Source organism: Phoca vitulina, unplaced genomic scaffold (assembly GCF_004348235.1).
Source record: "Phoca vitulina isolate PV1807 unplaced genomic scaffold, GSC_HSeal_1.0 scaffold2, whole genome shotgun sequence".
NCBI lineage: Eukaryota > Metazoa > Chordata > Mammalia > Carnivora > Phocidae > Phoca > Phoca vitulina.
In genome coordinates, this window is record NW_022589705.1 from 74,280,522 (window position 1) to 74,294,513 (window position 13,992).

General features: G+C 35.8%; 1 protein-coding gene across 6 annotated transcripts in view; it reads right to left on the minus strand.

The window, feature by feature from the left end:
* Positions 1-1,031: 1,031 nt before the first annotated feature.
* ZMYM4 (zinc finger MYM-type containing 4) overlaps positions 1,032-13,992 on the minus strand; it is a 135,375-nt gene continuing 122,414 nt past the window's right edge. For 4 of the 6 annotated variants that reach the window (XM_032388110.1, XM_032388127.1, XM_032388090.1 and 1 more), the window contains 4 exons: positions 11,752-11,863; positions 10,030-10,278; positions 7,442-7,571; positions 3,638-6,346 (listed from right to left, as the gene is read on the minus strand). In XM_032388110.1, the coding sequence (XP_032244001.1) occupies positions 6,139-6,346; positions 7,442-7,571; positions 10,030-10,278; positions 11,752-11,863 (699 nt within the window). In that variant the 3' untranslated portion in view covers positions 3,638-6,138. Of the gene's footprint in view, positions 1,610-2,072; positions 6,347-7,441; positions 7,572-10,029; positions 10,279-11,751; positions 11,864-13,992 lie in introns of those variants that run through there. The other 2 variants (XM_032388101.1, XM_032388081.1) reach the window with 2 other exon arrangements.

The window sequence follows — 13,992 nt, forward strand, 5'->3', positions numbered from 1 at the left end:
TCTGATAAGACAGAATTCAATGCAAAAAAAAAAGCTGAGGGATTATATACTGATAAGAGCAATTAATCAAGAAAATGGATATTAGTATACCTCAAAAACAGCCTGAAAACTGACAAAATTTCAGGCAAGGAAAGGGAGGGTGGATAACACTTGGGTTAAAAAAGGAAATGAGAAAACACCTACAAACAGACTAATGATAAAATCATGTCTGAATCTAGGAACACCACTAAAGAGCTGAAGGGAAAAATAGATTTGAAATAATTTTTCATTTTCAGCAATAAGAATGATTAAGAATGAATGAAGTAATCATTCATCAATTTAAAAAATAAACCAAAAAAAACAAAAACAAGAAAAATACTAATAAAATCAGAAATAAGTAGAAAAGGCAAGACTGACAAAACCAAATGATGGTTCTTTGACAAGATTCTTAGATAAGATGGATCAGAAAAAAGAGAAAATGCAAACAGAATACCAAATACAGAATGGAAAAAGGAAAAAATTATGAACCATATGTTAATAAAGCTGAACACATAGATGAAACTATGTGAAACTTATAAAGAAATATAAAATTGTAGAGAAATAGAAAAATCCAAATTGACATAAAAAATTTGAATAGACCAGTGAACATTCAGTGAATTACAATGGCAAAGACCTCCCCTTTAGAGGGATAAAAACAATCAATAGAATTTAAGTTTTATAGTTTGTCTATACGTTCAAAAACCAAAGTTTTCTGTAAGTTCCATAGAATGGAAGAGGAAGAAAACTTGCCCAACTCTTTTTGAGTCTAGTGATTCCAAAATCAGATGAGAATTCAAGAAAAAAAATTAAGAAATATTTCACTTGTCATTACAGATACAAAAGCAAAACAAAATAAAATACGAGCTGCCAAACCTAACAGTATATACATATTTTTAAATTAATAAGGGTTTGTAAAGGAATGCAAAAACTGTTCAACATAAAAAAATTAATGTGTTTCATTTAATAAAGGCAAAAAATAAGAAGACTATTAAAATAAATGCAAAAAAGGAGTGAGCGCGGCACCGCCAAGCTCCTTTCCCGGGAACTACCCTCAGCGTCTCAGCATCAACCACCTCAGTCTCCATAACTCTGCATGGTGTCTGTGAGCATCTGTGCTTTATCTTGGTTTATTTTCTGCATCTGTTAGCAAGATGTACCCTGAAGAATCAGAAAAACCTAAGAGGGGTTATTTTGGTGTCTGGGAATGCTAAAATTTTCCATATAAATTTCCATTCTACACAGTTTTGGTTTACTGAAGTTTTCATAGGAACACTGTACCTTCAGAGAGGGGGTAAACCTGTATCTTCTCTGAGCCTGTCATTCGTTTGTCATCTTTTATTGACAAACATCTTTAATTCTGATATAAAATTAGAATGTACATTTTCTCCATATGGTTTGTGCTTTGGGAATTTTATTTAAGAAGCTTCTTCTCTCCCCCAGATCACAATATTCTCTGTATTTCTATTAATTTTATAATTTTACCTTTCACATTTAAGACCTTTAAATCCATTGGGAGCCCACCTTTGGACATGATGCTAGTTAGGTATCCTGTTTTTCTCCATGTAAAAAGCCAGTTTTCCAACACCACCTACTAAAACAAACACAGGATTTTTTGTATATTACTTAATTACTAAATACTTTATAGCTTTCACTGCTACTGTATCTTTTCCTTTTAATCACATTATCTAACTGGCTGTTACTCTAGTAGAAAGGTGCTTGAAATTTTCATGAACTATTTTGTAGCTACCATCCTTAAACTTATTTTTAATAGTTTGCTGTTTTCTTAAATACATAGGTGTACCTGAACATCTGAAAATATGACTTAAAAATAATGAGTTTTATAGGTGCCCTGGCTCTCTCGGTGGAGCATCCAACACTTGATCTTAGGGTCATGAGTTGGAGCCTCACACTGGGTGTAGAGATTACTTAAAAATAATAAATAAAATAAAATAAAATAAAAAAATAAAATAAAATAAAATAATAAGATAAAATAAAATAAATAAAATAAAATAAAATAAAAATAAAGAGTTTTATTTCTCTTTCCAATACCGATAGTCTCTTTTTTCTTTCCTTACGGTGTAAATCAGAATTTCTAGATCTGTATTAAGCAGTAGCACGACACTGGGCATAGTAAATCTGTTAGTTAGGAAACTGGTTTGGCTACTTTAGTAGAGACCAAATAACAATAGCTAAAGTAAGGTTTCTTCTTTCTTATGTGAAGGTCCGAGCTAGCAGGCAGTTCAGGAGATAAGTGGCCCTGCCTCATGAGGTTAACATGCTTTTGATATGCTGCCCTTTCCCACATAGACAGAACTGGGTTGCCATGAGCACAGTGACATTCCAGCCCATAGATAAGGGGAAATTATAAGAGGAAGGCAAGCCCTTTCCTTTTAAGGATGTGGTCTGCTAGTTATAAACTACTGTTTCCAACCCACTGGTCAAAAGTCAGTCCCATGTTCACACTTAGTTGCAAGGTAGCCTGGAAAGTATAATCACTTACCAAAGAAACTACTGCCGAGCTAAAACATGGGGGAGCAGAGGGTTCTGTTAATGAAGAAAGAAGCTGGGAGATGTATATTGTTGTATAGTTGTCTTGCTCCCAAGTCATGGTATATAACCATTACCAAGTAAATAAAATTTCATTGAGAGTTTCCCCAATTTAAAAAAAAAAAAAAGGTATACCATGTATTTCCTCCTTTTTTTTCAATGTAGTAAGTTATCAGTGGATTTTTGTGATGCTGATTACTATTCATATGCATATAAGCACATGAATGAAGAACTTATGATTACATATGGTACTTTAAATATTTGACTCAAATCATATAGGATATTATGTTTTGCAGAATCGGAAGCACTGAACTTAGTGAAAATTCAGGCTGCAGGAAGGGGATTAACATTTATTTAAAATCTTGCTATATGCCTAGCAATCTGCATGTTATAATAAAAAAATCCATGACATTCAAAAGCCTAACATGTGCCAAACTTAATAAAAGTTATTCTTATTCCCACTTTGTAAGAAAACTGAGGCACACAGAAGTTAAGTGATTTACTTAAAGCTATACAACCAGTAAGTGGAAAGACTAGGCTCCAAAGCCTCAGATCTTCCTACTCTCTAAACAATGCTTCTCAATGATTATTCTTTCAACAATGATAACACACAAGAAGAACTAGGGGAATTAGTACTTAATTCTCTCCTCAAATTTCAACTCACTACCATAGGGAACTTTTTTATTTACATGGAAAACTAAATTCTGAATTTAATAGAAAACTGGGATTCATACACAGAAATTCATTTTACTTTAGACTTCTTGGAAAACTCCTGTTTTACAAAATTAGGAATGCCAAAAGGCAGTAGATAAAACAATCCATGTGGAATTGAAAGTGAGTTGCACAATACCAAGGTAGTGCTAGAGTCGAAGGAAAATGCCACTTAGTCTCACATTTCCAAATTAAGTATGTATTTATCCTTAAGAATGGATATATATTCTTTATCCCAGTCTCACAATTTCAAAATCATTCAAGGTGAACTGATGCAAAAAAGTTGGCCTGAAATGAAACATATATGTGATACCTGGTATTTCTAAGCTTTCAGGGCTTTGAATATAATTAATCCACTAAAAATGGGAACAAGTCTTTTGATGGAAAAAAGAAAACAAGTGAAAAGACTTTGCAATGAAACAATATGTTTACTGGACTAAGTAAAAACCAAATAATTTATTTCCTGAAAACTGCTATTTCTTTGTAATATACCATCTGTTGGCTCATACCCATAAGATTAAACAGAAAAAAAAAATACTTTGTTCAAGACAAAGAAAAGGAATAACTCACCCATCAAATACAAATATACTATTTTATTCTAAGGGAATATTTCTGTGGTTTCTGCAAGGGGAAAACCCAAAAGTGGTTAAAAAAACAAAAAAGAACAGAAAGAATAATTTAGATGTTTCGCTTGTTTGTTTGATGTTTTTTTTCTCCCCTGGAAATAAAAATGCAATTTTACATAATTTTAATAAAATTTTAAAAAGCAAATAGTCTGACACACATATCAACAGCTATGCTTATGAAGAATAACCAATAATTAATCAAGATTTTCTTTTACGAATTAATTTAGGGTCTGGACAACTCTGTGGACTAACATGCAATTGAAGTCCTGACAGCTACTGACCTGGGTATTAGCTGTTCTCAGTTAAAAGATACAGATTTCTTTTTTTCTCTCTGGTGTTTTCTAACAATGTATCTACTATGCCAACAATATCTGTTCTTGATACAACTAGGGGAAATGTTAGTGTTTATACAAACCATAAAATTTGTATAGTGGGGGCTATTACAACTGATGTTTCTGGATAGTTTATTGGCAGACTTATCAGACAATCCAGTTGTTTTTCCTCCATATCAAACAAGATCTGAATGTAAGAAGTTTTCCAGTCAGAAATGACAAACACAGATGGAATTAATCATACAGAATTGGGGCAGATTTACTTCTTTCACATAGTTCCTGGTAACCAAAATGAAATTTGTTACAGCAGAGGGACAGAACCATCAAGTACACAATGTCAAAAGGCCTACTTTTAAATTTTTATTGTACTTAAATGACTTTCATTTATTTTAAAAAACCAAAACACCTGCCACCCGCATCTAAAAATGGGACATATTGAAAAGTCTTTCAAGGTTAAAATTTCTCAGAGGCTTTTTGGACTTCTCTCATTTCTATTACAGGGTCAAATTCACCTCAGCTAAAGAAGTTCTGTGATTGGCCAACATCATAAGATTGAGTAAAATTTTCTGGGGGGAGAAACTGAGAATGGAGATGAGGGAGATGGACTGATATGCCAAACACACCTATGACTTGCAATCCTCATAGAACTACTAAAACAGCTAGAGTTTGGAATAATGCTATAAGACCTGCTGTGGATATGATATGCAAGACAGTGTCTTTATATCCTAACCCCAGAATCCGTATTTTCAAGTTTCTTAGGGCAACAAGATCATCTTCCAAATGCTTTATAGAACATACTAGGACCTTTTCTATCATAATTCTGATAGCTAAGTAATACTGTGTCTTTGTGGAATCACCCACAGGTTTGCCAGAGTAAGGAGAGAGACTATTCTTTTTGAAATGACAAGGGCCTCCAGAAACTGGTGCAAAAGGCAAAATAAGAGGATTTGGGGGAATAGGAAGATAAAACAATGAGAGAAAAGCTGCCATTTGGGGATAAAATGAAAACAAAAGGAGAACCCCCATTTCTGTGTACCACAGCTCATGCTATGAGACAGCAGCAATAAAGGCTGACACCCAGAGAAGTGGGCATTTTAGTGGGTTTTCTACAAACATTTCAAGACACTTGGGGTCTAATGGGCTCCACAGATTTTCTGTGTGCATAATCAGTTCGTGGAGTTTCAGCCCCTTTACCTCAATTTACCCAAATCCAGACCCACAGCTGAGAAGGCAAGACCCAGAAAGTTTAAGAGACACATTACTGTGTGAACAGCAGTGAAGGCCTTTTTCCCTGATGTGAGGGGCCCATGGCAAAAGCACCAGAGGCTTCTATCCTTCACAGAACTGGCTTGGCAGTGAAAATCAAAATCAAGACCACTTCACTCTCTACCTTTTAAAAAAAAGTTGAGTATTTTTATTGGGTCTTCAAGTCTGGGTCCCACAGTCCTCATCTGATGTCACTCTTAGCTCTGCACTGATTTCTCCCCTGACGTGCACATAGGGCTTGCCCAAGTAGCCTACTGCAGCCAAGGTTTTATTCCAAAGCTACCTCTCTAAGGTCTAAGGTTACTATGGTAGAGTTTTATACAACAGTTTTCCTTAAAAATATTCCACAATTTGTTATTCCCAAACAAAATAAGATTATGCACCACTCAGAGAAATTGGTTAGTCATTCTGAAGATGTCTAAGAACTATATCACTGCCAAAGAACAACATTTCTCAGTTCATATTCTTTCCTTCAATTTTCATTTGTACATCCACACTGTGGTTCACGAGTCATCTGTTTTCCATTATCTTATAATCAAGTCAAGAGGACTTGTACTTGTACATCGTTTTCCAAAGCTGGATGCATTCACAGTTTGGTGCATACCCATGTGTATGAAAATAGGAACCCCACTTCCACTTTAATCTGATAATTCAACATCAGAGTCTTCTGATTTGGCTTTGGCAAGTTCTTCATGTACCTCCCTCACCATGAGAATACGTGTTAACATGGTGTCCAGGGTCCCAGGGTCTATCGGGAATGTGGAGTACCACATGGGGCTATTCGGAACACAGGAGCGCTCGGGTTGCAGGTAAAACACATCATTCCTCTGCTTCACACTTTCAGAACTATCCACAGGAAAAAAAAAGAAAGAAAGAAAGAAACTAAGGAAATTGGGGATCAGAAAGTATAGGAAATACGTAACTACTCTTTAATATAGTGGCTCTCACCTTTTTCCCTACTGTGACTAATGTCATAGATAAGCAACGCACCCAGGGAGATAAGTTTAAAGGCATTCCGCCCCAGGTGCAATCTGTAACCGCACATTTTTTCCTCCTCCACTCACCGGAGGTGAGTATAATGTTAATAGAAGACAAAGTATAAGTCACTCACAAACTTTAGTATTTAAAACATTATAGGAGCAAGAAAAAATTCAACTCACATTTGACACTATGGCTGAGAACCACATATCCTCAGCACCCAATGCCCTGGAATGATCCCCAAGAGCACTCAATACACATTACCATGGGGCAAACCCAGTCACTATATTTCTTGGAGAAAAAAGTACTTTAGTGTGGCTCTTACAACTCTAAAGTCTTTAAAGTTTCTGTAACAGAAAGACCACTCAAAAAATACAAATTCTTTAAAAATAAATTGTTTTTCGGGGCACCTGGGTGGCTCAGTTGTTAAGCATCTGCCTTCAGCTCAGGTCATGATCCCAGGGTCCTGGGATCGAGCCCCGCATCGGGCTCCCTGCTCCGCGGGAAGCCTGCTTCTCCCTCTCCCACTCCCCCCTGCTTGTGTTCCCTCTCTCGCTGTGTCTCTCTCTGTCAAATAAATAAAATCTTTTTAAAAAATAAATAAATAAGTAAATTGTTTTTCTATTTATAGGTTTAGCAGTACAACCTCTACTCTAAAATTTTTCCTATGTAATACAGTAAAATCACAAGTTTAGTTATCACATAAAGGTTGAGCAACAGTTGTAAAGATAAAACAATAGCTGTGATTCTTGCTTTTGAAGAGATTTTCAGAAAAACAATTATCAAGAAAAAGCAGTTTGTTTGCGGGTCCAAAATCCAGGCAGATATGAAAACAGGGACAAAGGAGATTAAAGGTACATCCTTGTCTAAAGTTGTATTTCTGATACTTAAGCATCTGAAATCCAAAACATGTTAACTACTTTTTGAAGTGTGCTGAATCTAGTCCAGAAGAAGGATGCTTACCATTTTGACAGGTAAAACTCATAGAGTCGGACTGGGCATCGTAGTGGGTTGTCAGTATTCTCTGCCATCTCCACACCCACCGGACCCTCGTCATCTTCATTTCGTTTCCTTTTGCCAACAGTTAGTTTATCTTGAGATGGGAAATAATAATCAGAAGATTAGAAAAATCTTTTCTTCCAGTCTCAAGACACCCAGAGTTTTGTTTCCAGTAAGAACTGTCACTCCCTTCTCCCGTTCACTCACTCATCCCACAAGGACTGACTGAGCACCTATGGAGGTCCTAGGCAGTATTTTAAGTACTGCTTAATAGGACTGAACAAATCAAAGTCCCTGTTCTGTAAAATTTATGTCCCCCTGCTCACCAAAGTGGGTGCAGCATGGCAAAAAGCATGGTACTGGAAGAGTTGGGTCCTAATTCTGAACCTGACTTTGTTATGAAATTTCATCAGGTACATCTGAAGCCACAGCAAGATAAAGAAGGAAAAAAAAGGGGTTCTAAGTGCTCTTCTACAGGAGAGATCAAGAGAGAAGTTGTCACCTTTTTACCTGAAAATACTTTTACTGTGGGTCATCAGTGTCCACCGGGCATTTGGTCAAGTTTCTTTTATCTGTCACAGTATTATGAGAAATGGAATCTTTGTTGGGAAAAGAAATTCTCAGTAAAGTTGACCGTTTGATAAGAAAAGGGCAAGCCCTTTTTCACCAACAGAATTTTGCAGAAGCCAAGGGTTGTCAAAAAGAAACTAGGGTGAAGACATGGAAAGTAGGGCTGTTTCTTTCCCACTTTCTCCCTTCAGGCTTCAAGAGAATAGTAGTGGGTGGTGGATCTGCTGCAAACCTGAGGAAAAAGGTTTTCTTCTTCTTTTCTTACAGCTGCTTTTAATAGGTAGCAAAGAATTTTCCCCAGCTTCCTGCATTAGTTATTACTTAAAATTCACCCCAGTCGTCTATTTAGAGGATACCTAAATATAAAGACTCCTTCATTCAGAAAAGAAGCTGAACTTACTACCAGTCTTGAAAGCACCTCATCAGAAAACAGGGAAATGTTACCTGATTGCCTCGCCCTGCCCCCAATTAACATCAGTTAAGAGCACAAAGTGGGCTATATACGAACAAAATAAAGGAGAGAGGACATAGTCATGGGGTGAAAAAGCACAACGGTGTTACATTTTCTAAAGAAAAGGAGCAACTGAGAGAATTTTTAAGTAATTTTAAGTTTCAGTAATTTTTAAATTCTCACTTTCAAAAAATACATATTTCACTCTTATCCCAAGGAAGTAACAACTTGATTTTGGGAATTTTAGAACTTACAATTTTGGTCAAAATTAATATGTTTAATTTCTAGTTCCATAATATGTTAGTTTTTTAAATGTTAAAAACAAACTATTATTTAATAGGCTGTTTTAGGAATGTTAAGACCATAAGCCTTCTAAGAAAATTGTGACTGCTGATATTATTCCACCGTGTACAAAAGCAATACAGATCTTCCTTGACATACGATGACCGAAAATGCATTTAATACATGTAACTTAGCGAACATCGTAGCTTAAACATGCTCAAAACACTTACATAGCCCCACAGTTGGGCAAAATCCTCTAACACAAAGCCTATTTTATAATAAAGTATTGTTGACTACTTCATGTCATTGATTAAATACTGTACTGGAAAGTGAAAAAGATGACTGGGTGCAGAATGGTTGCAAACATATGGGTTGTCTACCCTCATGATCCCGGGGCTAACTGGGAGCTGCAGACTGTTGTTGCCCAGCATCACAAGAGAGGATCATATTGCATTCCACTAGCCCAAGAAAATACCAAAAGTCCACAAAGTACAGTTTCTACCGAATGCATGCATATCGCTTTTTCACAACTGTAAAGTTGAAAAATTAAGTCAAACACCATCTGCATACTCTAGGCCAGCTTTTAAGTTTCTTCAGAAATTGACAGTTAATGTTAACTAAAAAGAGGTGCTCTGGTCAAAAAAAAAAAAAGATTTAGAAACAGTAGATTTAAAAATTAGACAGGTTCCTTTTAAATAGCGATTCGCCTATCTATTGCATCTAAATCAGTGATTCTCATTTTTAGCTGTATGTTTAAATTCCCTGGGAAGTTTTACAACGCAGATTTATTTGGGCTCTACTCCTGGACCAATTAAATCAGACTTTCTAATTTAAAAGCCAATAAAAGTACAGTGAAGCAAGTGATTGCTCTCATTTTGTGGCAAACCTGTAACCTAGCCCTGGCAATAAAAAAGCATCTACAGGGCGCCTGGGTGGCTCAGATGGTTAAGCGTCTGCCTTCGGCTCAGGTCATGATCTCAGGGTCCTGGGATCGAGCCCCACATCGGGCTCCCTGCTTGGCGGGGAGCCTGCTTCTCCCTCTCCCTCTACTGTTCTCCCTGCTTGTGCTCTCTCGCTCTCTCTGTCAAATAAATAAATAAAATCTTTAAAAAAAAAAAAAAGCATCTACATATTAATCTAAAGCTACACTCTTTCATCTCTCGAATTTACAGTTACCCTTCTGTGGTTAAGTCTCTATTTGTATACTAACCGGACTTCAAATAGAAATCTCACAAACTCCACCACACACCTGGTTCTGACTCCTGCTTTTGTAAAGGTGGGAAGAACCTCAGATATGTCATCTTGGTGCTATACTTCAGAGTCCTGGTCCGTCTCATCACGTGGGCAAAGGAAAGCTTCAAGTGCTCAGTAACATTCTTGAGTTGAAAGTATTTGGTATTGAAGAAAAGGAGGGTGTTCAAGAGGACGATTGGTGAGTAAGCGCCCAGCTGTTTGCACTCCCACAAATGCTCCTCTTCAATGCGAGAGAACATGTAACCTGCACCGAAGAAGGGGGAAAGCAGTTAACAGTACTAAGCTCCTGCTAAACAGGACCAAGTAATTTCTCAAATTCTCAGACAGGAAGATATAAAGGAAATGACCCATTGTTCCCATCTTTCCCCCTCTTCCTTACATGGAAAACCAGAAAAGGCACCGCAAAGAAAGAGCAGATGACTCCACTGAAGCAGACACTCTGAGCAATCCCCTGAAACAGTTTTAATCCATTGTTATTTTAGACCAGGGTTTGGCAAACTTTTTCTATAAAGAGCCAGATGGTAAATATTTCAAGTACTGTGGGCCACAGAGGCTCTGAACAACTTTGTTGTTATTGAAGATAAGGAGCCACAGACAATACAGAAACAAACAGGTGTGGCTATGTACCAATAAAGTTTACTTATACACACAAATTTAAATTTCATATAATTTTCATTTGCCACAAAATATTACTCTTCTTTAGATTTTTTTCCCAACCATTTGTAACTCATGGACTATACAGAAACAGGCAGCAGGCCAAATCAAGCAGTTTGCAGACTCCTCCTGTTTAAGATCATTATGCTTACAGTTAACTGGTTCAGTTTCATTTTAGCTCAAATCATTAGAAGGCAGCTAGCTCCCTCCCTCCTTCACACCCCATTTTATTTTAAATTTATATTAAGAGTGATTACTGTGATGACTTATATGGGATTATTCTTGAAAAGCAGGTGTCCTGCAGAAGAATTAAGATGAGTACACCTTTAAGCGCACACTCCTCATGACAGCCCTTAAATGCAGGTCCTTCCTTATGTTCTCTCACCAATCCTCTTTGTTCCTGCTTATGCATTCTATTCTTGGGAGACTAACCACAAATATGAATTTATTACTTCCAATTTTATCTCCCTTGTCTCTTCTTTGGATGCTAAATGCATCAAGCCACCACACTGCTCAGAATGCTTCAAAGGTGCTCTCTAGCCCAAAAGAAAGGGGCACAAATTCCTGAACATCACATTCAACCTCTCCGTTCACAGCCTAGGAGCCTAAGACCAGGAGTACATCAGGGAGGTGTCCAACAACGTATGGTCGAAGATAAATTCAAGGATGAAGATTTAACTCTTGTAACAACCAGTACAGGGTATTGGTAATGAACTACTCAAAGTCCACTGCTAGTAGGTACAATCTAGAAGTAAAGTATGTGTCAGTTGCTGGTATAGTGTGCAACCTCACCGACACTACCAGACCAAAAATGGCTTCTAAAAAGTAAATACAACTTCCTGTTGCTTTTTATTTTTGTTAGTATCTATACATACACTGTATGGAAGTTATAATTTTACTAAAATCAGTAATAAGCCAAAGATTTTTCTCCTCAAAAGTCCAAATATGCTATAAATCAAGACAGAAATATAAGTGAACAATTTATAAAAAGATAATCATAAAAATTAAGCAATTTAGGAAGGCATATCATGAAAAGAATCAAAATAAAAGATAAGCATCCTACCATTAGGAAGTATTGTAGGTTCCCATATTTTCAAGAGTTTGGTAAGTTCAATCATAAATCTGGAATAGGGCTCAGTAAAAATGTTATCTATTCTACCATTTTCAAACAGGTACTACAAGAGAAAAAATGGAAACATATATGTTGATACAAAGAAAACACAAGTTTTGGGTTTTTTTTGAATTATTTTAAGGAATAAAGTTTACCCTTAATTTTTGCCCTTAACATTGTGAACCATTTTTTAAGGATACATCTTAAAATACCAGAATTCAAGCTCTAAGGTCCTTTTCATATGAACTGTCAATACCTCAAGCACTGAGCTTGCAAGGTAAAATTTTCTATTTCCTTTTTAAAACATGGATGATACAGAATAATTATAATAAATAAGTACCTTTTACTCAGTTCATGAAACTGATATACTAAAAAATTGCTTCTAATTTGTATGTTCCAAATCATTTTTCAAATTCCTAGGATCTAAATGCAAATGTGCTCTCAGAAGTTTTTGGTTTTTTAGCCTAGTTACAAGATCACTTCCTGAAATAATACAGTTACTAGTGTCAGGTGACCTGAGGATACCCAAGTTTTAAACCACAGCTCTCAACCCAGCCCTCAAAAAGTTCAAGTCTAATTATAGATTTAAAACTATGCTAATTATAGCCATCAAGAATCATATCACAGAATGGGAAACAAGAAACAGCCTGGGTAAGTACTGCTAAAAAACATCTTGAGGTTACAGGGCAGGTAGATGAAATCACTCAGGGAAATAAAATGAGCACTTACAGAATAACACAAGGTATACTTATATGCCAAAAATTTTTTGCTGTTTCTAAGATTTGGTATTTTTTGATTTATTTATCTATGGCTATTTTGGTTTTCTGCTTTTCTATCCAATGTATGGCTTGGGAGAAAAATTTTTTTCTAGTTACATCTGTTCTGGCTAATAAAAATTATATGCCATTTCAACATGCATTTTTATAGGCTTCTTCAAGGGCAATTCATGACATTGCTAGATCACAGTTTTACTGTTGAGAAGTATTCGCCTTTTTCTTCTTTTAATAAAGTTATTTTCACAACCTAAAAATATTATATCCTCATTATGGAAAAAAAGTTAAAATACAGAAAAAGTGAAGAATGACATACTCCAACTCACTACACATTAGAAATACAGAGTTGAGTTTTATACCTTTACTCAAACATATGAGTACATATAAAATACATGTTTTAAAAACCACTTTCCCCCTTAGACCAGGAACAAGACAAAATTGCCTGTTCTTGCCACTTCCATTTAACATCGTACTTGAAGTCCTAGCCAGAGTAACCAGGCCTTAAAAACAAATAAAAGGTATTCAAATAGGAAAGGTCCTAAGGAGTAAAACTCTCTCTACTTATAAATGACATGAGCCTATATATAGAAAATTCTAAAGAATACATACAGCCACACACACACACGAAATTGTTATTAGAGTTAATAAATGAATTCAGCGAAGTTACAGGATACAAGCAGCACAAAAATCAATTGCAAAGAACAATACAAAAAGGAAATTAAGAAAACAATTCTATTTACAATCGTATCTGAAAGAACACTTAAGAATAAATTGAACCAAGGAGGTACATGACTTACACACTTAAAGCTACAAAAAAAAATGAACGCTAACAAATTAAAGAATACTTAAGAAAAACATCTCATTCATGGATCTGAAGAGAATACTGTTAAAATGGCAATACTGCCCAAAGCAATCTACAGACTGAGGGCAATTCTATCAAAATCTCAATGGCTTTTTTTTCCCCCCAGAAAGGAAAAAGCCAATACTCAAATTCATATGGAATTGCAAGGAACCTTGAATCGCCAAGTTAATCTTGAAGAATCACACTTCCCTATTTCAAAATTTAGTACAAAGCTACAGTAATCAAAATAGTGTGTACTGCCATATGAATAACCATATAGACAAATGTATTAGAATTGAGAGTCCAAAATAAACATGTCAAGTAAACACATATCAAATGATTTTCAACAAGGACGTCAAGACCATTCAATGGAGAAAGAACAGTCTCTTTAACAAATAGTGGTGGGAAAACTGGCTATCTACATAAACAATTATCCCTAACTCACAGGTATCCCTACCTTACACGAGATAAAAAAATGAATTCAAAATGGATCAATGACCTAAACATAAGAGCTAAAACCATAAAACTCTTAAAAGAAGACATAGGGGTAAATCTTCATGAACTTGAATTTGACAATGG